The sequence below is a fragment of the Macrosteles quadrilineatus genome, unplaced genomic scaffold (assembly GCF_028750875.1).
Source record: "Macrosteles quadrilineatus isolate MER2022 unplaced genomic scaffold, UCM_ALF_1.0 Scaffold_19__1_contigs__length_3004403, whole genome shotgun sequence".
NCBI lineage: Eukaryota > Metazoa > Arthropoda > Insecta > Hemiptera > Cicadellidae > Macrosteles > Macrosteles quadrilineatus.
In genome coordinates this window covers 2,350,281-2,376,246 of record NW_026542612.1, presented here as the reverse complement: position 1 = coordinate 2,376,246, position 25,966 = coordinate 2,350,281, and the positions used below count along the sequence as shown (strand labels likewise).

The 25,966-nt window shown below is 36.8% G+C and overlaps 1 protein-coding gene across 4 annotated transcripts in view; it reads right to left on the bottom strand.

Moving 5' to 3' along the window:
- The window catches only part of LOC129005288 (rho-related BTB domain-containing protein 1-like), a 36,283-nt gene extending 22,708 nt beyond the window's left edge, over window positions 1-13,575 (bottom strand). For 2 of the 4 annotated variants that reach the window (XM_054434134.1, XM_054434135.1), the window contains exons 1-2: window positions 13,543-13,575; window positions 2,744-2,951 (exon numbers count right to left, since the gene is read on the bottom strand). In XM_054434134.1, coding sequence (XP_054290109.1) covers window positions 2,744-2,929 — 186 coding nt within the window. In that variant the 5' untranslated portion in view covers window positions 2,930-2,951; window positions 13,543-13,575. The remainder of the gene's footprint in view (window positions 1-2,743; window positions 2,952-13,542) is intronic. The other 2 variants (XM_054434136.1, XM_054434137.1) reach the window with 2 other exon arrangements.
- Window positions 13,576-25,966: the final 12,391 nt, after the last annotated feature.

Sequence of the window (25,966 nt, the reverse complement as noted above, 5' to 3'; positions counted from 1 at the left end):
GATAACTCGAGCAAAAATGATCCGATTTTGATGAAATTTGGTACAAACGTGTAAACTTACGTTTATTCGAACGAGTTCGCGAACCAGCATGATTGGCCCATGGGAACGGGGTTTTATGGGGGGATTTATGGGGTAAAAATTGGTTTTCCTCGTTTTTGCCCCCCAAAACTTAAAATTTTCGAAATTTTCTCTAGATAATTTTGAAGAGCTCAAAAAAACAAATAATTTAGTATATTGAAGTGTTTCTGTATGATTATTGGTTACGGAGAAAATTGTAAATTTAAAATTCCCATGTTATTCTTATGGAGAATAAGTAAACTGTTGTAGTTTGCTTGTTTATGGATATATTTGGATCAAACCTGGCAAATCTATTTATTTTATACAAAGCTATATTTTACTAAAAACACACTTTATTACCCTCCCTGTAGGCAGCAAACCTAGGTACTCGTTAAACCTCATGTTATTTGAATAGATTTAATTGAAAATCAAATCAGGCAAATGGAAATTCGCTTAGTCTGCAGGTTTGCTGCGGCGGGGGTATTGTTTATTGCCACTGACAGTGATGCAATGAAACATTGTGCTAAACACTAATTGCACCACTCAACAATTTAATTGGCCTGAACAGCTGATTAGTTGAAGTTCGAATCATTACAATTTTACTTCTGCTCTCTCAATCCTTGAACCTCATTCGTCAGTTACCCGTGTTGTTATGTGAAACTTTTCTATTCTAAGAACTGAACTGAAACAGCTTCTTTAAAAAACGATCAGAGGTAAAATATGTATTGAAAAATACCAAGTCTGTGTTTTTGCAACCCAATAAACAAAACCCACCTACTACTATACTCGAATGCAGCTGATGCTAAATTGCTGATGAATATTTATTTTGATGTATATAAAAATGGATTTCAAACAACATAGGGAAATAATAATGCTAAGTTCCTACTTATTACTTAGGACCTTGAACTAGCAGTATTTTATGAATTACTTTGCCAGATGAATGTTTACCAAACTATTGTTTTTGTCTGAACGTTTATTGAAACAATTTAAAATCTAATGGGTGAGAAGAGGAAGTTGAAAATTCTGTTCTTATTAGTTGTATAAGAAGATTTAAGTACAGTAAAACCTCACTAACTTGACAGTCAACAGCTGACAGGGCTCACAAAAAAGCAATTTTTTCAGAATATTTAGTTTTAACCCTCAAATATTTGTCTTTCAAGATTTTTTACTCAATATGTAAAATATAATGTAAGTAGCCCTAATGGGTTTATAAAAAAAAATCTTTATGTATTTATTTATTAAAACCTATTACAAATTTCAATGTTCTGTATAACTTGATAACCTCTAGGTCCACAAATTGTCGAGTTAGTGAGGTTTTTTGTACCGAGAATGTATAGTAAGAGATTGGATGAACATTTATTTTTAAATAAATTCCATGTTAACACGATACTGTAATTGGATTACAAGAATATTAACTGATAAAAAAAATATTTGGTCTTGAAAAATAAAAAAAAGTAGTACATAATAAAGCAAAGCAAAAATAGAACTTTAACGTTTGGCGGGAATTGTTTGAAATATGCAAAGTTTAAATTATAAATTCAATAATGAATAAAAATATAAATAATAAATATTAAAAATAAGTTACGTTCTACACTCTTGTTGGATAAATCTTATAATTTATAGAAGTTTCTAAACAAATATATTGTTTTAAGACACTTAGCTCGCATAAAAAAAATAATGTTTAGCAAATACTGGTACTTTATAATTTGTATGCAATATTAAAATAATGTTGAATTAAATTTTTTTTTGCCACACTAAACTGTTTTAATAGACTTTCTACGCATGAAATTAGTACGGGAAACAGCTGTTTGCCACCTGCTTAATCAAATGTTTCATTACAGTTTCATTACTTGCTACTGTACTGTAATGATTTTTTACCTGGCACCAGCTGATTATAATTGGCAACAAGTCAAGAAATAAATAAACAAAAACAGAACCTCTCTGCGAGTAGTGAGTGATTGTTAAGTCCTTTAGTCGGTAGGAATATATGACGGATTTGTAGTTTTCTTTTTATAAGAGTTGTATGGTGAAAAATATTTTACGTAACTCTTCCAAAATATGTTTACCGTACTTGTATAGTAATCCTGCACTCAACTTCCAATCGCGCGGGGACAACCATACTCGACCGGTGAACACCTATTTTCCGGACTAGTAACGTAATATAGTATTACGTTACTTCCGGGGGTTTAATCTGCACTTATACTTAGAGTCACAATATTGGGCGGATACTACCTCCACACCTTGACAAAAATCAACTCCAGTCTCTTCCGATAACTGCCTGAAATTGAACTTGATGTGCTTCTTCAAAGAAGCTGGGTACATTCAAGACAGATTGCGGAAAACATAGATTTTAATAATTTTTACTCCAAGTGCAGAGGTAACCTCCACTATGCACCTACATAGCCATTCCATTCAATAAAAGCCAGCAACAGCATCTCACAGAGCGAGCTAATGTCTCAAAATGTAATTTTATCAGTAAGAACTTTTGACTCGAGAGTAGTTGGCGTGATATAAAAAACGCTGTAAATTTCACAGTGATTGTATTTTCACTTTGGTACAGTTTAAAATCTGTTCACAGTAAAGATAAGTTTTTTACAGTTCAAACCCTGAAGGATTAAATCAATAATGGTGTTTTACTACAAGTGGCTACAAATGGTTACTTGACGGTGCTGGTACCGGTACTCACATCTTTGTAGATGCGGTACTGGTCGATGGCCCAGACCGTAGGTACGTGCGTGGTCAGCAGTTGAGATAGAGACAGCTGCTTGTTGCAGGCACGAGCGCAGATCAGCCGAGTCTTGCCCACCGCTGTGTCTCCCACCACCACACATTTCACCAACTCCTGGTGGGGTTGTTCATTATCCATTATCATTGCCCATCATACAAGCAGACACCTGCAACACCACAATAGAACATTCTGAGACAGTTGATATACTGTAGACACATTTATACTTTCTCTAATTCTAAAGCTGGGTTTTCCTAGATGCGGAAGAGGAGCGTGGAGGGCGGAAAAGCGATTAACATGGCATTCTGCTCCGCTTCTAGGAAAACAGTAACATTAAATTACCTAAGACAAGAGGAGTCTGCTCTCCCTGCTTCGCTTTTGCGCCTAGGAAAACCCTGCTTTAGCTCTGACATTTTACATTATTTTATTCTCTGAAGAAGTAAGGACAACATATGAGTGTTATGTTTTGCAATTTTTTTGGAGGTATCTATTAGCCAATGGGCTCAAATTTTCTGAGCTAAGCTTTTGAAATCTCTTCCTTTTCCAAAAATTCCTAAATTTATGAGAATGTACTCTAAAGTATTAAATGTAATGTATTGAGATCCAACAGTCTTGAGAGAGAATGTTCAACAAAAGTATATCGAGCCATTTACAGGGTCAATTATAAAATTGAGGAACAGACAACGAAGTATTATGGTCCTGTGTTAGCTCATGTTTTGGCTCACTCTAAATGTTTTATCACCAACTGAAATGGTGACGCAACTAGATTTGTTTAAAATGAGTGATTTTATATCTAGTGTAAAAGCACTCTATTGGATATGAATTGTGGAAAGCTTTAAAGAGGCTTCAAGCTTCTAATTATCATTTTTAAATTTATTTTTATCATTTAAGATGGGGACACCACCTAGGTACGTATTTTAACCCAAATGAGTATTGGATGAGTGTTGTAGAATGTTGTGAGATGATCTGTGTAGCTTTGTTACTGACAGAGATCAGCTGTTTTATCAGTCAGGATCATTTATTTTTAAAGCCCCGTTTACACGACCCATTCCCGACCTCCCGTTGCTGTACCTGGTCCCGACTGCCCTGTCACCTGGTCGACAAAGCGTTGTATTTACACAACCCGTTCTCTACGCCCGATCTGAGCTGAGTGCGTTGCTTTCCTTCGTTGAATAACGCCATTTTTAGATTTAAAAAAGTTGTTTTTTTGAAGTGCATATTGTGCATGTCTAAATGCATGTTGTTTTTTCAAGTGTAAATATAAAGCTTGAGAAGTGCAAAACAAAAGCTTGTAAGATTTGTACACTTCTATCATTTCGGTCAAAACGTTTGTTCCTTCTGCGGAGTAGATTCCGTCATCTCCAAAACACGAAAAAAAAAACTGTAAAGGCACCTCAGACACTTATATCAAGGTTGGACTGAGAGATTTGTCTGATGTAGAGTTTCGGAATTCACATCCGTTCCCAGAGTAAGTGTGCTATCTCCACCCTTCCTCCCTAAATCCGATGAAAATCCATCCCAACCCCCCTTCCCGGTCGCCAGCCAAATTGTGACCAGGAGCACGCGTTTACACAATATGATTTCAGGGTGTTGTGTAAACGAGGCTTAAATCCCAATGATAAGGAACAGCTGGGTCCAGTTCCAAACCATCAAAAAGCCACTGAAATTTCTCAGCATGGAAACGGCAACCTTTTGATTGTTAGGCGAGCATTGTATAACCACTCAGCTATCCAGCCAATTTATTTATTTATTATCCTCTACTTATCTCTAGAGAAGAGTAAAACTATGTTTTTCAATCCAGGAAGAAGTCAAGGCCTCAACATGGCAGAAAGCAAAGACAAAGTCACAGACACATTTTGACTTCAAAGAAAAAACATTTTAGAATACAGGTTTTCTGCGACGGGAATATTGTCTCGCATCACTGGCCTCCTTACAAAAACAATAATATTTTACCAAACTAATTAAGTGATCGATAATAATCTCCTCCTCCATGTTGTACAAACAATTTGTTTAGTCAAATAGAGAACTGGAGAACCAACTATTGCCTAAACAGCCAACATTTTGACCATACTGAAAGTCACCAACTAACAAAACTACTGATTTACATCGGGGCAAAACCAGTCTGGACTGCAATGATGTGAACACGTACATAAGGCCTATAGCCATCCAAACCAGGTCCAGACTAGAAGTATAGGCTCGTCCGCATGTTCTTTCTCCCCGGTCAGAGGCTTAAGTTTGTCATAACCCGTTTTCTGGTTTTTAGGAAATGTCTTTATTGTGTACACAAAAGATCCTCGTATTCACAGTAAGGATAAGAAAATTAGTAAAATGCCAGATTTGCGGTGCAGCTCTGAGAGAATTCACCCATTCTGCCAACTTTCACCTTGTAGGAGCTGGTCCCCCCCAAACAGGTGGACTCCGCATGAGACAGAGTTCAAACCCTCAATCTATCTAAAGGAGAGACGTCTTGGACCACTCGGCTACTGACCATACTTAGAACACTAGTCAACTTGACTCCCAGCTGGCAGCTCATGTCAAGTACAAATTTCAGCTATTTTTCTTGAGTTACTCGCCAGTGGTGTAGTGGGGCGTGTGCTTTTATCAAAGAGCCTCAATAAATTGGTTTAGTGACCTGTATTTTTCTGCGACAATTGTGAGCACTGGAACATTTATAGCTACTACAGTGTTAGCAAAACGGGAGTGCTGATGGAGACCAGGTCAAGTCTCTTCAAACGCACGCACCCCCATAGGTCTCCATCGGCACTCACGTTTTGCTAGAGGGAGTCTAGCGAGTCACTACCGTTACTCGCATAGATGTTGTACTGGAAGTCTGGTCATGCCATTCTTGCATCAAACATTTTGAATGTTGGAGCTCAAAGGGTTAGTAAAAAATAAATCATAAATCAGGTATAATCGAAAACCATGGTGCTGGAAAACTACAGCATTCAAAGCTTTTATACTTTATATCAATCACTTTTCAAATGCACAAATAAATATTCCACATAATTCATCAGTAACAATAGTTGGTTCATTAACATAGTGGAATACAATATTGCTTGATAAGCTCAGCTTGATAAAATTTCTTGAATTATTCTCCCAAGTGGAGGTGTTTAGGGATTATCTAAGTAAAACTACGGCGAAAAACGAATTTAAACTATAAAATAATCAAATGTATTTCTCATTAATGTTTTCATGACAAGGAACAATATTGGACAACAAAACAGACAGCTGATAGTAAATAACATTCATATCATCTGTAGTATGACTATTACAAATAACGAAAGGCAGGCATTTTCAACACTTTCCCTTATTTGCATAGTCACTCCGAGAGTACAAGATTTTCTTGCAGGACTTGAAGTCTTGGTTGAGGTATAGGGTTCGTTTCATTTCAGTCTGACTAGTCGCTGTGACTAATCCGTCATCAACATAGAGTGCAACAATGATTTTTCCAGCAGGGGTAGGACAAATGTAGACGCATGGATCTTCACGGCTCTGTCGAAATCCTAAGCCTTTCATGAAGTCGTCAAACCGTTTATTCCAGCATCGAGGTGCCTGTTTCAGGCCGTATAAGCTGCGTTTTAGACAACAAACACGATTTGTCCCATCTGAATATCCTTCAGGCTGCTTCATAAAAATCTCTTCTTCAACGTCTCCGTACAAGAACGCAGTTGAGACGTCAAACTGTCGTAGAACCATCTTCTCAACAGCTGCGATGGACAATATTGATCGAACGACCTCCAGACGAGCAACCGGGCTGAAGGTTTCGGCATAATCAATACCAGGTCTTTGCGCACATCCTTTGATGACCAATCTCGCTCGATATTTGTCAACACTTCCATCAGGATTGCGCTTTATTCGGTAGACCCACTTGTTGTTGATAGTCTTCTTTCCCGGAGGGAGTTCGGTCAATTCCCATGCACCGTGTTTATGCATGGACGCCATTTCTTTGTCCATTGCTGTTTTCCATTCAGCACTATCTTCTGAACTGATGGCTTCAGTGTACGACTTAGGTTCATCGTCAACAAGAAGAACTTCGGCAAAGCTAGACGAGACGTAATCGGTTAGCCACTCGGGTTGCCTTCTTTCCCGAGTCGAGTGCCGAGTTGCAGGATCGTTGGATAACTCTCCATCTTCACTATCACTGCTACTTGACGGGTCTTCAGTCGGTATAGGCGCATTATTACCCTTCACTGGAAAACTAGGCTCTTCAACTTCTTGCCAGTCTTCTTCGATGTCATTGGTTTTATCAATCTTGATAGGCCACTCAACTTTCTTGTCACAGTCTCCGACGATTTCGTGAAAAACGACGTCACGAGAAACTACGATATCTCTTCTCTCTGGGACGTAGATTCGATATCGTTCATCGGCATCGTATCCAACCAGGTAACCAACCACAGCTTTCTTGTCCATTTTCCGCCTCTTCTGCACAGGAACATGGACGTAGCACTTTGAGCTGACCACTCGCAGATGTTTGATCCTCGGCTTTTGACCAAACCAGAGCTCAAAAGGTGATTTGTTGGCAACTGCTGACTTTCCCACACGATTCAAAACGTAGCCAGCAGTGATGACAAGTTCAGCCCAGATCGCTGCAGGAAATGTCACATTTGGATTGGCATACTTGAAGGTACGGGCCATTTCCACGATTGTTCTGTTCTCTCTCTCTACAGCACCATTTTGCTCGGGTGTATACGGCGCTGTCAGACGTTGGTTAACACCATATTCTCTGAGGATTTGACGAACTTCAGCGTTGTCAAACTCACCACCGTTGTCACTGAGAAACTCTTTGACGTGATGACCAATTGTGCGTGCTTTAGACAACACTTCACGCAACGCTTCCTTCACAGCAGATTTTTCCCTTGCGACAAAACAGTATCGGTACCTTGAAAAGTGGTCTTTTATCACGATCAAGTATCGGCGACCTCCGAAGGATGGGTCAAACGGGCCGCAAACATCACCGGATAACAACTCACCGGGGGCTGAGGGGCGTTCTCGTGTTCCAAATGGTAGACGGTGTGCCTTTCCGAACTGACACGGTTCGCAGATCTCGTAGTTGGCTGGCACTTTGATACCCATTTCGGATTCGAGCTTTGAACGGACGTAACGTTTATCCATGTGACCCCAGCGCTCATGATATAACTGCAGAATTCGATTGTCTTCTACTGCATTAGCGCAAACCTCAGATGGTTGAACTGTGTGAAATGAGGCACGATACAAAGTTCCACCACAGTTTCGAGTACCTTTGAATACAGTTTGTTCGTTAATAGTGAACCGACACTCGGTATTAGTCGATTCAAACCTGCTATTAGGGTTTCGATCATGAGCTGCGAGAATGGACACTAAGTTCCGAGAAACGTCAGGAACATACCAGACATCGTTGAGTGTGAACGTTTCCAGTTTTCCATTTTCATAGTTCGCTACTTCAACGACTCCACTGCCAAGAGCTTTTATAACTTCCTTTCCCGCCACCTTTACTGTTGCGTTCGAGTTTGCAGGAAAAGGTTTGTACTCCGTGAACCAACTCAGATTTGACGTAATGTGCCGCGTAGCGCCATTGTCGATCCACCACTGGTCGTTCGTGGTCACGATATTCATGTCACTGCTGATGGAAATCAGCGCACTTCGGTTGTCGGTCACGTTGACTTGCGAGCCCTTCGTTCTCTTCTCATCAGTGTTACTCGTTTTCGAACTAGTGCTAATGCCGTTAGCTCGAGCTGGATACGCAGGCTTGCCGTCAGCTTTCCATTTAGAACACTGACAAATCCAATGACCTTTCCCCGAACAGTATTTGCACGAAGTGTCACCTTTTGGTTTCCTATTCTTCTGACCACCGCTGTTTGTGGCACTAAGAATGTCACCAGCTTTTGATTTAGGAGCAACATTACGCTCATGAAGGATCAATGCCGATGAAACATCTTCAAGTTTCTTGCTCTCGTTTGCCTTCATAAGTAAGTAGCTAGACTTGAACGATTCAAAACGCTTTGGCAAAATGTGTAACACTTTTGACACAAACAGGAGCTCAAGAAAATCTTCGACTGTTTGGATGTTACGCGTTTTGAGGCCAGCTGCAAATTCGCGGTTTTGATTCTTCAATTTTGAAAGCACGGTCGGGGCATCCTCGGTATCATCCCATTCCATACTGAAGAAATCCAAACACTGACGAAACAACTGATCTTCTGCTTTGTTATCGAACTGCTCGATCAAAATGTCCCACGCTTCCTTAGCTGATAATCTTCCGGAAATACGTTGATGTAGATCATCACTAACGCACTGAGAAATAACTATTTTTGCCTGAGTTGTGGATTTGTTGAATTTCTGAAGTTCTTCCTTTTCGGCTTTAGTTGGAGGCTCAGAGAGGGTAGGCTTTTCTCTCTTTCCCTCGACGATATCAACCGCGTCGAACCACTCTAGAACGTCCAACACTCGATCTTTCCACGTCGGCCAATCTTCTGCTCCTTTCAATGGTTTTATACCTTTCACGTATTCCATTTGTAGAGCTGGACGAACTCGATCGAAAGATATACCAAAGAAATAATACTCTTAAGACAGAAAATTACGTCAGAATAAATTGTTCTTGCCGTGTACGTAGTAGACTAGATTTCCTAACACTGTTATGTACATAAAACGATGCTGGCGACCATAACCTCTTGAATTATTCTCCCAAGTGGAGGTGTTTAGGGATTATCTAAGTAAAACTACGGCGAAAAACGAATTTAAACTATAAAATAATCAAATGTATTTCTCATTAATGTTTTCATGACAAGGAACAATATTGGACAACAAAACAGACAGCTGATAGTAAATAACATTCATATCATCTGTAGTATGACTATTACAAATAACAAAAGGCAGGCATTTTCAACAAAATTAAGCTATATTTTTTTAATTGCTAGTATAACACAATATACAGCAATCTATCTTTTATGTGTTCTCATTGGTTCACTCTCAAGAAAGGAACCAATCACAGACATTTTTAGCTCATGTCTCTTAAAAAAATGGCCTGTACTTTTGGTAGGTAATTCAGGGTAGAGTACTATTTCTATTGGGCTGGAAAGATAATAAGCATAATCAAAGTCTAAAACAGTTTTTTCATAATTAAACCTAAACAAATTAAGAAAATTTACAGGGATTAAGCAGCTACTAAAATATAATGAATTAGAAATTATTGCAATAGAGTAAAACTCCAGTATGCAACTAACTGTCTCGTATACTATTTACTGTAAGTAGAAGTTTTTATCTGAAAAAATGAAAATTTGAATCGGGGGTTGTGACGTTTCATTATTATGTATGTTGGAGTGGCAAGAGGTGATGTAAGTGAACATATTGATAACCATTTCACTAGTATACTTAGCTAGATAAGACTTGGCAGGTATAAGCAACTCGGTATGATTGATCAGCTTTAATTTGCCACAAGGCAGATGATGAGAATATATCATGTGCAGAAGTAGCCTACTAAATTTCATAAACTCTAATTAATTATAAAGAAGTACCATATCGACGTCCTTCGGCCTTGGGTTGCAAGATTTATGAGTCACATTGTCAGACAAAGTTCTGTACAAAGAAGCTATTACTTAATCTGAAAACATAACATTTAATACCAGCCTAGCGTGATTAATGAAACTGTGATGCACCCCTGGTATAAAGTCCATTAACCACACGTCTCCACTTCACCAAGTTGTAATAAATGACAACTTTTGGTGGATGAACTGTCACATCCACAACCTCCCAGTCCAGTTACACCAGCTGCCATACAAAACTACAATGGCCCTTTTGAAAATAATTGTAGGAATAAAGGTCCATAATAATAATAATAATGTAATTTTTAATGCTGCGTGTTTGAGCAAATCACACTATGAGTGCTTCAAGTATTGCTAAAGAATCAAATGGTTCTGGTTATAATCAGGGATATAGGCTTGTAAAAGGCTAGACAGTTTTCATGGTGTGTAAATATGTGCTAGTGATGATATTAAAAAAGCTTCAGTATTTCACAAAAGATATGATGGTGATATATTTCTTGTCGCTGCAATAATATCTGAACCACTACAGGTGATTTTTAAATCCATTGAACAACCAAATGGCTAGATATTGTTCTCCCTTCTTTAAATATCCTGAGTGTATACTCATTTTCTTCCTCACACATTTTTATTTTATTACTTTTTACTATTTATTATTTATTATTCCTATTATATTTACTTTTTTTTTATTCCTCAACATTATCCTCCTGATTAGGTGTAAATCAATACACCGTCTTGTAATGTGATACACAGAGCTGGCCGGAGGGGTTGCGGGGTCCCTTACTACTTCACAAAATAATTTGTATTTTACTTACTACCGGTACTGTTAGAAATATTTCATCAATGGATCAATCATATCGCATCTGACTTAGCCTAGAGAGGAGTATCCTGGGCAGTGGACAAGTCCTGTTGGCTGTTGATGTCCTTGACAGCCTAGTCCATGATGTCACCCACATGTAGGATCCTGGGAGGCCAGACATAACTTGGAAAGCAGATGTGTGTGGTTAACAAACCAGTCCTACGCTTACATAACCTGTGTAATAGATCTGGTTTTTACCTCAACTTAAAACAGTTACATTTAAAGTTCTTATTTTTCTCCAAGTCTAAAATAGGAAACAATTTATTTTAATTATTTCCTAATACAACCTACAATGAAACCTTCAGCTCCGCTTGAGCTGGTTACAACAATCAATCCAATTTACTTCTCCGTTTAACAAATAGGTCAGTATATCAATACCTCAGATTAATGACGTTTGATTTATCCTTGCAAATCACATTTTGTTGTAATGGTTGATTTATTCTTAATCTTTAATATCACTAAATGAACATAAACATGAGAAACCCTCTAAATCATAATATTACAGAAGTAAACACACCCTAAAAAACGGCCAAACAAGCTGCTTTGTCAGTGCAATTGAGAGTGAAATAAGTCTCAACTTGTGTTAATTAGTTTAAGTGAAGTATAGGGAAGTTTGGGTTTTCTGTAGTCATCTTGAGTAAGACCCAAGTCTAAGACTACTGCACTTTTCCGCTTTTGTTCTTTACTCAACTAGTTGACATACTACTATAATCCAATTTATGGAAAGTTATTATTGTGTTTATTACTATTTAATCAAAAAGAATTCTTATATCACATCAGAACAGGGTGATTTGGTGATTAACACTTTTGTTGCTGCTAACTCTGTAACTCAACCTGAACTGTCATTTTAGTGATACATTACGACTCACTACCTCTACCTCACTCAACGTATCACATTAAATCAGGCTGTATTGATCCACACCTTAATTACTGCTGTCCCTACTTGAGATTACCTTGCTTCCTAAATCCTACAACAAAAATTATATGTAGGCCTACACTTTTATTTTATTCCTAATGGATACCGAGTGATAGGGTGCTAAAATATGGCATTTTTTCTCAAACTGTCTGTACTTTAGTTTGCACCGTTGTTCGCACCCAAACAGTTAGAGAAAAAAACACCATATTTTCTGTTTCAGGATCAGCGGGCTTATTCCTTCTGCGGCACCATAGAGTATATGGCGCCTGAAGTGGTTCATGGAGGAAGTACCGGACATGATATCGTAAGTTTTATTGTTATTTGTGTATTTTATGTTACTTCTGGTCTAACTACCATTATTTTAGCGACAAGTTGTTGAAATTCTGTGATCGAAAACATTTTTCCTATTAAATGTGAAGATGCGATACAGACTTGTCAGAGTTTTTAAAATTCGGCGTTTCCTATTTCGAATTTCTTATCTAAACCACTGACACATCGTCGGATTTTCTTTTGATTATTTTATTAGTTTCTATCTTAAATCTTTGACGTACCATCCAATCTGCCGATGGAAGGTAATGTTTCTACAGGTATCGGAGTACAAAACTATTGGGACCTGTGGTTCCAGTCCACATATTTAGTCATGTGATTTGTGATATGAGTCAATCCCAGAAATCCATCCACTCATATTGTGATAAGAGCGCAATGAACGTATTGTCATTGTTGCTACTAAATAATGAGGTTTTGGACATGTAGGCCTACACTTTTATTTTATTCCTAATGGATACCGAGTGATAGGGTGCTAAAATATGGCATTTTTTCTCAAACTGTCTGTACTTTAGTTTGCACCGTTGTTCGCACCCAAACAGTTAGAGAAAAAAACACCATATTTTAAAGCTCTATAACTCGATAACCATTAGGAATTAAAAAAGTGTAGTTATTTTCAAAACTAGTTTGAAAACTTTCGGGTTTTTTGGAGGTTTGGTCATTAATTTATATATTTTGACTGGACTATATGCTTCTTATTTGGAGTGATGATTGAACCAGTTTTGTTAGCACATTTCCAGCGTTGTTACACTGTTACATACAAATTGAGAAAATGAAGTTAATTTGTTTATTTTTAGTCTTGTCATGTTGTAGTAATTTATTTTTTACTTAGAGACCAAAGGAGGTAATTTTTATTGGGGAGATAAATTAACCCAACTTAAAATTTTTGATATTTTAGGTTTAAAAGGGGGGGGGTGAAATAAATGTTTCACTTGGAACGGATTCGATGGATCAGATTCTCTCACTAATCATAACCCCCCTTCAAAAAAAAAAAAAACAAAAAAAAAACTGCTCAAAAGTTTTTATAAAACATTGCTCAAGTAAACATACAATACACAGTTACGATTTGTAATACATCACAGTAAGTGATAATACAGATTTTAGCATTATAACTAATTACGTTACAGATAAGTAAGCTTGGTATACTAACCTGGAAAGATCTAGGAGTGTAGGGCAACCAGTGGTCTAGGTCTATAGGTCTACCTACTACATGTCTGCTAGCTATACAGTATATCATACGACTACTATAGTATCATAATAGTGTGAAACCGTGAAACTGTAGCAAGCTATACTGTAGCGGTGTGATTGTAAATACAGTATCATGAGTATTGGTGACTCAGTTCTTCAGTTGGTAGGCTGTATAGACTACGTTATGAAACTTTCAAAGTAATGGGGCCTTCATAACTATTATAAAAGTTACAAATTAGTTGTATTGTACTGACGTTGTTAAGATATACGAGTAGATGTCCCAAGTCCTGTGGTTGAAAGCGTAAAGTATTTGCGTGGTTTTTGCATTTTTAGTTGACAGTTGTGGTATGATAAAATGATGATATATGCTCAGTTTTATAAATGTATTGGGGTCGCCATAAAGCACATATGCAACAGCACATTATGTGCACTCCAAATAATTTATACTTGTTAATGACTAAGAACAACATTTCCATAGCTAATTCAAAGGATACGGTGTATGGAAAAGCCATAAAGCATAAGGTTAGGTTGGAGGCTCTGAGCACAGAAAACATCCTACTATTGTTTTCTGTGCTCTGAGTCAGTAGTGCCGAGAGCGATTGCGATGGATAGAGATGGACGGACTGTGAGATCATTAGCAACGATGTCTTGGGTTCGTGTCCCGATGGCGACCGATACCTAACAAATCAGTAGCCCTACAATACCAGATTAACCATTTCTTTACTCGATGAGTCTCAAATGACCGCCAACGGGCGCCAACTGATTTATTAAAAAGGCCTGGCGTTATTGTTAAGCTGATAAAAAATTGATAGTTGTTACTGTACCTGGCAAAAAATGAAGTTATATGAATATAGAGTACTATCTTTGACTATTGACTCAACATTCAGTATCCAATAGTCAATGGTACAATATAGAGTAATGAGTAGTAGCATTTCAATAGAAGTGTTTGCTTGAAATTTATGTCAGTTGTCAGAGTGGGGCTTTATGGCCAGTCCGGAAAACATATAAAAGCGTTAACTTTGTCACATAAATAAATTAAACTGTGTAGCAAAATGAATCTGTTAAGTACCACTCTAAAGTTTATCCGGTCATAATAACGGCAGTCAACATGCATAACTGTCACTACTGTTTGTAAAGTGACGAAATTATATATTTATGTATAACTTTAGTATACTGTAGAGTGTAGACCAAAACAAATACGCTTACAGTTACTGACATAAATTTGACATAAAAGCTATCAAACTATTTGAGACTGTTGACGATAGTTTACGGCTAACAATAATCATAGGAATTGTCCAACTGTAGTAACGATTCTCGTTACCACTGACAATGACGATGACGAAGTTTGTCAACATTATATGTTTGTAATGACACCTCTAGCCGAGGAGTTTGAATCTCGTAGTGCAAGACAATAGTTATGGTTAAACATAGCACTGTGGTGCGAGCTGGTTTACACCGGAATTGTTTATTGCCAGACTATTTCCGTTCCGTGAATGAACGTCGCCTTCGTCTTGCAGTCGATATTCGCTACTTTGACTGCAACCGAAAACTGACAAAGCACCACCAGATGGCTACAGAGACGGCGAAAATATTGACACTGTCATTCTCTTTGAAGTAGGTGACGATCGTAATCGTCAATAGTCTTTTAGTATATTTTTACTTTCTCTCCCGATACATAGTGTACGGAGAAATTACTGATTTCGTTAAAGTTCGAGTTTGAGTTTTCGATGGAAATATCTGTTTTGGGCCTTCCTGAACCCAGAAAAGAGGTATCAACGGCATCCCTAGGCCTTATTTATTTTTACTTTCTCCCCTTATATGGAGAAAGTATTGTTTACGTCAAGTATGAGTTTGAAGTGGTGTGTATCTGTATGTGTGGATGTGTAGTGTACAGAGCTACAGAATACTGGTGGTCCAATTTTGATGAAATTTGGTATGTAGGTTCTATTCTATGGTATCTCTAGGTATTTTTTTCTGAACTTTTGATTTTTAATGGTAATTTTTCCATAAAACCCTATAAAATAACGGGAAAAAGGATTTTCTCGAAAATGGCCGGAACGATTTTGGTAAAAATTTAGAATGTTTTAGCCCTTTAAATTCTGAACAAAATGGTATAACTCCCATTCCTACAAAAATTACTGTTCAAAAGTTATTGTACATTTTGTTATTTTCCCATGAAACCCATAAAAACTGGAAAAAATTATTTTTCGAAAAAAAAACCGACTCTGATTGAAAATTGTGTGTTATTGTCCTTATAATTATAAACAAAATAGTTCAAACCCTCATTCCTGTAAAAATTAAAAGTTCAAAAGTTAATGCAACTTTTGTAATTTTTACCTTTTAAATACCATAGTTAGTTACTCTCATCGCTTATCCATGATAAAGGTTGTTGACAAGCCAATGGGAGAAAGTATGTGTCAGATTGCTGATACAGTTTATTTTAAGGTTTGTCTAGAAAAAATAAGCCTCCTGAAAATTATTCCAAAATTGAGAAAGGCAAAGAAGCGACCTAATAAAATAAAAATTTAAGCTAGCGCGGTTACTAATGCTCAGATGAGTTTTTTTGTGGTGTCGTCAATTAAAAGGAAAACTACAACCCCTCAAAAAAAAGAAACAAATAATGCCAAATCGACAAAAGTAACAAAACATTACGTTTCTATTAACCAAGACATAATGTATTTAACTATATAGACGGTCAACCTTTTTTAGTAGTTAATTTGAGTGTGCTTTTCAAGATGTATTTTAATATATCTTATATAAGGGAGGTCCAAACCTTGGTCCTATTGCTATCTTGTCACCTTTAATTAGATAGTAGCATAATAATTAATAGATCTATGACAAATAACACCTTGGTCCAGCATAGATCCAGCTATGAATCAACAAAATCGTTTGAAGTTATAACATCGATTATAAGGTGACGTAAAGTAATTATATTTTTCTCGTGTGTTCCAGTTTCAGAGTAACACTTAAGTTACATTGCGCCCAGTAGTTGTGTGCTAGTTGTCGACGCAGTGGATATACAGTACTGTATGCTTACTCATATACATTACATTAGACGAGGAGAGAAAAGCTGAGCAAGGTTAAACATTGACCCTGATATGAGAGATATCGGACTGTGATGAAGACGAGAGGCAGAGGTCAACAGCCTACAACTGGGCTTCCGGGCGACGAGAGATGGTGGCGCGTGGCGAGTCGCGAGTCTGGACAACTTATGCAAGAGATTCCCAACTAATAGGCATTGTTTCTGAGAAGACGATCTCGCTTAAAGTCAAATGGATCCATGGCTTATGAGGATTGGCCACAAGGAACCAAAAATGAGAAGTTTAGCGAAGAATGTGCAAATAAAATGTTGTGCTAGCAGGACAGGGGCGAAGTAAGATGGAATAAGGAATAATCCAACATATTATTTGAAGCATTGTTGAAGTTGAATGAAACGCCACCTGTAGCTACAAAGGACAGAGACAGGACAAAGGTCAACTCTGCAAGTAAAGTCTGACTCCAGTCGAGACTCGACACACGACCGACGCGCGTCTATTGTATGTCCGCAGTAAAAGTAAAAAGTAGGCCTACCGTGTATTTATGTGTTTCGTCATGTGTAAAATTTGTGTACGTGTTTTCAAAACTTTAAGACGCACCTAATGGGGAAGTACAAGCTCTTATATTAAGGACTGATGATGGCGATTTAACATCGCCGAAATGCATATCCTGCAATATGATTCTACAGGATCGACCGGCGGACACAGGTAATTTAACCTTTTATTGATAAGGAATAAGTGACGAAAACACAGACTAGTCTGTGGGAACCACTGGACGTGCTGATTTTAAAAGTCGAAAGTCATGCATCAGAAATGTTATTAAATCCATACCTATCATTTATGCACATGATACAATTCTAAACGTACAACGATAGTCAGTAGATGGGTTTGTTGATGTTTCAGAGACACAATACAGTAGTCACATGTCCAGGGGTTGTCTACTGTCACTTTATAACGACATTCAAGTGTTTAGGTTGGTAGCAGCAACCGATCAATAACAACTGCCAGATAACTGAACCAATCTACCGCTTATCTGGAGGTGAGCTTATAGCAATGATATTTCGATCACAACATGCCTTCTCTTTGTAGAGATGCGTCAGCGTCAGATCACATTGGTTATACAGGGGGGCTTACCCACAGTTGCTTTGATTGGGAGACGTAACACAGGATTTAAACTCAACACTCGCTTACAACACAGCATTAATCTTAACCCAGAAAACAAACAAAGAACACAAAGATTAATGACAAACGGAAGGAGGAGTGGAATGGAAAAGTGTAAATAATTTAACAATTATAATTTAATAATAATAATATTGTAATAATTTAGTTACAAAACAAAACAACGATTTAGAAAAAAAAACTTAAAAATTCAATTTTGATAGGTAGTTATGTGGTGTAGAGGTAATGTTGGTGTTGAACATGATCGAACGATTAAATCCCAACTTAATTTGATAAATAAGAATCAACCTTACCAAGATTATACAGTACAGTATGCATAAAAATTCAGACGCGTACGTTATTTCTGGGTTGGAAGAGAAATGTAAGACAACTTCGAACGTAATTTTGAGATATGAGATCATATAATGTAAAGCAGTACACACGAGACTGGTAAAGAGAAAACGAGAATTTTATGTACCTTGATATTCTCTGAACAAATGTACACTGTAAAACTGTCAGTGTGCAAGAGTTCTCTACGGAATAAGAAGTAGGCTATTTCACTCATGTGCATATGAAATAAATACACAATTTCAATAAATGTCGATGCTGATGTTAATATCTATTTAAAAGCAAGTCTTCAAAATAACTGGTTTCGTCTTAAGAGAGTGACCATTTTCGAACATTTTGCTGAGAACGAAATAAATAAATGTTTAATACTGTAGTTTTTTTGCAGTACTGTAGTTTAATGTTAGTTTTTAGGGAACTATTATAAACGCTGACCAAATATTTCGTTGTGAGTTGGAATTTGTTCTTTTCTTAACAAAAAGTGAAATTTTTTAGTCCAAACCAAACCGGTTTGACAGTGGACGCTGCTCGCGACACAGCCAACACACACACACACTCAACAACTAGTTTGTTCCTCCACAAGTGACAAATCCCAAGCTAAGTAAAAAATCTGATTCAAAATTGTCATTTACTTCATGAAATCGTTTAGAGAGTAAATTTCCTGTAAACCTATAAATTTCATAACCCGAACGGTTGAGTAAACAAAGGTCACACATCTAACTGTGGCTCGTTGTCGGAATTAAAATTTAAATATTTAAATATCAGTAATTCTAATTGTGTATAAACTAAATATCAATCCCTAGCAAAGTCCATCTATTAGGACTTGAGGTTGGTTATAAAGAGAGATTTTTTTATAAAGAGGATATTTAAATAATTAGCATCACGAATAACCAACCGTTGAAAATAAAAGAGTTAAATTTATCATGTACAATCACAATATACATTGTAGCCAACAATAATATACAGTAATATCAATATTTTATAATATTTAGGCTACTGAACTGCTCAATGGAAGGTGTGTGCCTTATTTAGAAGAGGTACAGTAAAGGCTCGATATTTAAAGGGTTTGGATTTCAATAATATAGAAAAATAGATATAAATTAATTATCACTTCCTCGACCATTTCTCAGTACACACTACTTTTAAAAGTCAAAACTCAAAGTAAAACAATTGAAGTAGGTAATGATAATACTAATTATTATTAATTATTAATAAACGTATTATTTTCAGATGTTAAAAATAATTAAGTATTTTGTTATTCAGGTAGGAATATGAAGGTAGAAATAAAAAAACACTAACGACAAGGACAAAACAGCTTTGTAGTTGCAATTCATTGTATGTATTGAATCTTTGGTATTGTGTTTACGATGATCAGCTGATTATTGCAACTCTACACGTCTACGTGACGTCATACCGATCACTTTGGATATGAGTAAACATATTCTAATGTTTTGACGAGCGTTTCATTTCCGGTTACGTTTGCGTATGAATTCGTTGATGTCGACTTGCTTCTGTACTGTTTTAGAGTACATTTTGCAACGTATGCTTTACAATTCGATAATTATTATTTTACACTAATGATCATTTTACAAATTATATAGTTTTTTTTAGTTTTAATCATTAGGCGTCAGTTATGAACTATGCAGTGTTAAATATGTACTGAAAATAATCAGAAATGAGTGGTGCCGACAAAATAACGCATTCTACATAAACTGTGCAGAGAAGTATATTAAGATTAACTTAAACTGATACGAACGGATGATACATTAAAGGGAGTATGCTTAATCTATGGTTTGACCTAGTAAATCATCGAGCAAAACTCTTTATCGAATACTTAAGTTTGTTTTCGTTATTGAATTTCTTTTTAAACTACGTGTTTCATTAGTTTATTTAAACATTGAAGTTGCTTTTAATATTAATACAAGGAGAAACACGGAGTATAAACTACAGTATGTGCGTGTATATTATATACGATCTAGAAATTGCATTTAGGCTAAACTTGTTTCGTCATTATATTTTTTTTTTTCGGATTCAACATATTTTTCCTATAGGCCTATTTACCTGACAACGTGACCTTCCTTGCACTGATCATAGTACGCCAAGTAGCGAATAGCTTGGTTTACTTACTTTTGCCGCACTAAATCTTTTTTGCCACACTTCAGTATTCCAACCAAACAACACAAAACCATGTGCTTTTATTAGGCACGTAATATGTGTACACTTGAAAATGAGTTGGCAATATTTAAATATACTAAGACTACGATCAGCTGGTGCAGCGTTTCCCATTTCGTTCAACGCTTGGATTTAACCTAACCTAAAAACGTGTATAGTGTTTGAAAGGCTAATTATTTATATGCTTTATTGTAACTGTAGGAAAAATATAATGTCTAACACGAGTGCAAACACAAATTACACTGTTTTTATATGGAAATCAAATTAGTTGTGATCATTAATAAAACAATCAAGCCTGTTGTGTAATAATTAGGAGTTATTCACTTTAAATTTTCGATTGTAGTTCGTACTAAGAAATAGTTTACATATTTGTGATTTTTAATTCGTATAAATTATTACTGTATATCGAGTCTGAGGGAATGTAGGCCTAGTGACAGTCTCAGACCAAATCTGAGCAACTCGCCGAGAGCATGTTGATACGAAGGTACAAAGCTCCGTAAGCCACTACTGTACTGCAGACGGCTGTTGGGTTGTTACATATTATGCAAAACCCCAGAATTAAACTACTGTACTGTGAACAACCCTCAACCGGGCGGGGGAAGGAGGTCAAACTTTGTTTTGTCCCACACTCACACTGTACACCAACAAAGTAGATACAATGTATATTCATGGTTTGTGTAGTTACTTTTAATCGCAAATAATCCTACCTCAACGAAAACCCAATCAAAGAAGGAAACCCAACTTATCTGATAGCAATAGTTTAACTGGGCGAAAAACGTACTCAACTGTCTTTCCAGCAAATAAGACAAATTTTATGTCCCAACAAATTTGGTCAATCTAAGAGACGATAGTTATGTTTGTATATACATCCAGTTTAGGAAATTTTTATCAAGTTGCTTTTGATTAATGGTTTATTTCAATGAGCCTGAATCCACTGATCTAAACAATGATAATTCTTGAAAATGAAGTAAACGAATACCCTTCTGTAATCTCCGTAAAGTTAACTCAAAGTAAAAGCGGGGGATTCGACTTAATTGTTTACCAATTAGAAAAACGAAGCGGCTTCTTTATACTTCACTGTCAGACCAAAGCGAAGATAGACAGTGATGTGACGACGGTACAAGTCCTAGTGGCGAAAGCCATATCAATGTCCCTAAGATAAACAAGTACCGGTACGGTTAATTAATCGATGAAAAAACTTCATAGATATACAAATCAAAACCTAAACCTTAACCTCGGTTGGGTTGCTAGCCTAGTGGTTAGCGTCTAGGACTTCGATATGTGAGGGACGGGTTCAATCCCCGGGGGCACATCCACTAAACATTTAATCCCTCGTAACTTCTCTTGTGAAATGCCACTGGCGTAGAAAAAAACCCATATTTATATCATAATCTTCGTGAAATATTAATTTAACAGTGGATTAGGAAATGCGCAAAATTGTACAACTGAACGTGAAATACATTACAAATTTTTTTTAGGCGCATTAAACAATTTCCTTTTAATATTTTCTGACGGTCGTGCAAAGTTGGGTTGGTTGGATGATTTCACCCCGTTGCGTGATGCGGAGGTCAAGTTCACGTTTTCTTAAAAGTCGCACTACAGGGCGAGGGTTTGTGGGTTACTTCCTCTAAGTAATGGTGGGAGGTAGTGAGTTTAGCAAACCTCCAGTAAGCAAGTAAACCGCTCCGTTAGTAAGTTTCACACGTATCATACGTAAATGCTAGTGTAAAAAGGACGTTTGATGTTGAAACTTCACATAATCATTTTACTGGGTTGTTTGGTCTTCAATTAAAACAAAAGATTTTAGCTAAGTTAAAATTTACTTAAAACAATTTATTTAGCAAAATGGTACAGTATAACACAGATATTATCATTGCATCTTGTAGAAGGATATAAAACCGCAATAGGGTCATATAATGTCCACTTAACCATGATACATTTACTGGAAAATTAAACGAAGCCGGATTAAACTAGTACAAGAAAATAAATTTATTCTAGACCAAAGAATGTATTTTCCTCTTTTCTCCAGTACCAACCTTCACATTGGCTTGATTCCAGCTGAGTCACAAAGGTAGAGTCAATTTACAACAATCACTTTATACAATTATTGTTGGGCAAATTGTACTAATATATTGTAGTTAGAACAAAGCGGTAAAAGATACTCTGTGACAGACGTAGAAGTGTTGGTAATGATAGGGTAACACGTTTCAATACATAATTGAAACTATTTTAAAAATCACATTGACAAGAGTTAAACAAATAAATTACTGGGGGGGGGGGGCTAAATAGAATAAACGTAGCCAAGGCATGAGTTAAGGGATTAGTTATTTTGCCTTGGTTGAATATTTATGGCGGTGAAGCATCAAATGGAAATTGTTAATATCACACACAGCAATATGGCTAAATAGGTTTACATAAATAATGTCATTTGACAAAAATTCTGTAATTTATTAAATATAAAAAATCGGGACATCTTATGTAAGATTGAAGTAAAATATTGTACCTTTAGATCTCACCCACACACACGACTGAAAGAAGATTTTCTATCAAGTCAATAAGGTACGGAAAATAGGAAATAATTTGCCATGTTAAAATAATTCTGATTAAACTGTAATACTGTATAGGTCTTATCAGTGACGAGCATTAATAATATTCAAGTAAATAGTATATTTCATAACAAGAGTAGAAAGTGAAAAATTGCATATTTGAGATCATATTATGTTTAATATGGTCGAAATATGTATAATCCCAATTTCACTCGTGCTTTGAACGTTACTTTTCGCTACACTACAAAGACTACATCAACAGTGGACCGATGTATGATTGAACCGTTATGATTGTGGCCAAAGACTACAATCATACATTGACTATTTCAAAATTAGAATTAGGAACATTGCAAAACTCATAGCATTTTTAGGCTGTGCCTCCAATATTTACTTTGGTAGTACAGTTTCGGTTGTTAAAAATTGAAACAGTTGACAAAAGAAGGACACATCTTTCTTTGTTTACGTCGGCAAAATTCAAAAAAGAGTTAGCATTACTTTCGCATTGTAATAATCATTCTTTTTCCGCAGTAATAAATGTAATGACGAATTTTCGCAGCTGATAAACATGTAACAAAAACGGGTCATTCCACAGTATTGTAGTGATAAAATTAATCTATAAGCAAAGATTACATATGCTACGCAAAATATGCTGTAAGTATAAAAGAGGGAGTTTGTATATATATATATATTTGGCATCGATAAACTCAGACACCGCTGAACCGATTGCCACGAAACTTGGTACATACGTGTAGATTTTCATGGAATTGGTTTATACACCATCAATTTCGTGATCCGTCCAAACGGCTCCGCCCCAGTGGCTCTGGAGTTTCCCATGTTAACCTTATGAAAAATGGAATTAATGAATCTTAACAGCTGTTTCAATTAAACAAGTTGGTTCTGTTCTATGATGTTCAATAGAATTAAAGTTACAAGGATTACCAACAGGGTGCAGCAATATTATTTCTTTTACATTTATGACAACAGCTAATTTGCAACCAAAAGGTGAGTGAGCATAGCGAACGAACTTCAACCTGGAGGCGAGTTAGCGTAGTGAACGAGCTAACCTGAAGGCAAGTGAGCGCAGCGAACGAGCTCCAACCTAAAGGTGAGTGAGCGTAGCGAACGAACTTCAACCAGGACGTGATTGAGCCATGCGAACGAGATCATCTTGAAAATTAAGAAGTTAAACGGGGCAAAGCCCGCGGGTTACAGCTAGGATAATATACATTTAATAACGCCGACAGCTGTAAAGAACCTTGAACAAAAGAATCTCTTAACAGTTTTTTTTATCTCAATAAATATCTTAAAATATATATAGGCCTGTATATATTTAGGAAATTATATCAAAGCAGCACTGAAATGACCGGATATATCGCACAGGTTAAGTGTGATGGTAGAGATAACTCGCAAGGTAGATCACATAACGAAGTGACACATTGCTGGCAACAGACGCCGTCTATGATCAGATATCAAAGTACGCTAAGACACGTAGCCACGGTCCAACACCTCGCAGGTGAAGTGCGAGAAGTGGAAGTAATCTAGTCTACATCGCTCCGGCTTTATTCAATTTACGTCTGCTGTATTTAGATTGCCAAGTCGTCCAGGAATTATCGACGAAGTTTTGAATTTTGTTGATAAAAAAAACTTATTTCTACAGCTCACGCGATACCAAACATACTCTTACGAGGTGTAAAAAACAGTTTGAAGAGATCATTGTGTTCAGACACAGCGTCATTTAGTGCACTGATGACCAAGGTCCTAGAGCAACCCAGTGGTCTCGTAACAACCAGTAACACGCCACAAACATGCCACGTCACGCGAAACTACAGACAAATTAAACACAAATTGGATTTTCAGAACTGAGCCCCATTTGGCCATTGATAAGTGGACAATGGTGATGGCATATGCTCTGGAACTCATACATTACCAGGGCAAACGGTAATGACCAGTAGGTCATGAGCGTATGTGCCTGGTCTATTACATCGGCAATTGTTTATCAGGAGTCAACGAGTTTGCGGATTAATCAACTTACTTTTATCATTTCAAATACTCGTGTGTAGTCTAGATAACGATTTTTCAAGAGCTTCAGGTCTAAACCTTAACCTTGCACAATGTTCACTGACGACTGATTAATTAAAAATCTCAATTGGTTGAGTAATCGAGTTATGGAACTTAGATGATTACGGATTCGCAAGATAACAAATAATACTTTAGTGCCATTGTGCCATTTACATAATCCTGCACAACGGTAGGACTTCAGTAATAAACAATGCTCGCAAGTTTTACAAAGTGACAACCTCTTCAAAACCGATGATAACCACACTCAGTTGTCTACTGAGGATTAACCACATTTGATTTATTAAAGTTCATACACTTTCACGAATGTTAACTCAAGTTTTAGTTTACGCGTTCTTCACACTGGGATGAGGGTACAGAAGAGAACAATTTAAGTTCTGTAAATACATTGAAAGTGTAAACATTAGGGGTTTATTTTTGTTGCTTTGCAGACCAATGAATATTGAATTTTAAATGCTCCACTTTGAACATTTGGACGTCCACAAGACGTAGCCCGTGACGAAATAAAGGATTGAGAGGTCAATATATTGGCCAGGCTCATTGTATGCTTTTAAATACAATTTCAACCTAATTGGATCAGTAGTTTTAGCGTCCACTGGGAATAACACACGGAAAGACCTACAGAAACCATTTCTTCTTTATACTATACTTGACTATACTACGTTATTGTTGAACTATGTACTATTTGCGAATTATGAGAGTTAAACAATAGGTATTGCCAGTTGAATTACACCCTAGCAGTTGAAGGCAATCAATCAGACTGAGGCGCATGAACTCTGTCTGTAATCAGGTTCAAAGTGCGGGACTACGGGGCTTCAGTGTTATCAAGCTTTCGACCTCCTGTCCAGATATACATACAAAACTGTCGACAACCTCGAAACATTGACACTCGTAACACGAGCATTGCAAGTTGAATAGATTAACTCTCGCGGAACTAGGGAAATCATCGGGATGGCTTGTGGTACACTCATTAACCCAATAAGTGACGATAAACTACATTTATTATACTATTTATCGAACTAATTCAACATTTGCCTGTTTAACCAAATAAGCC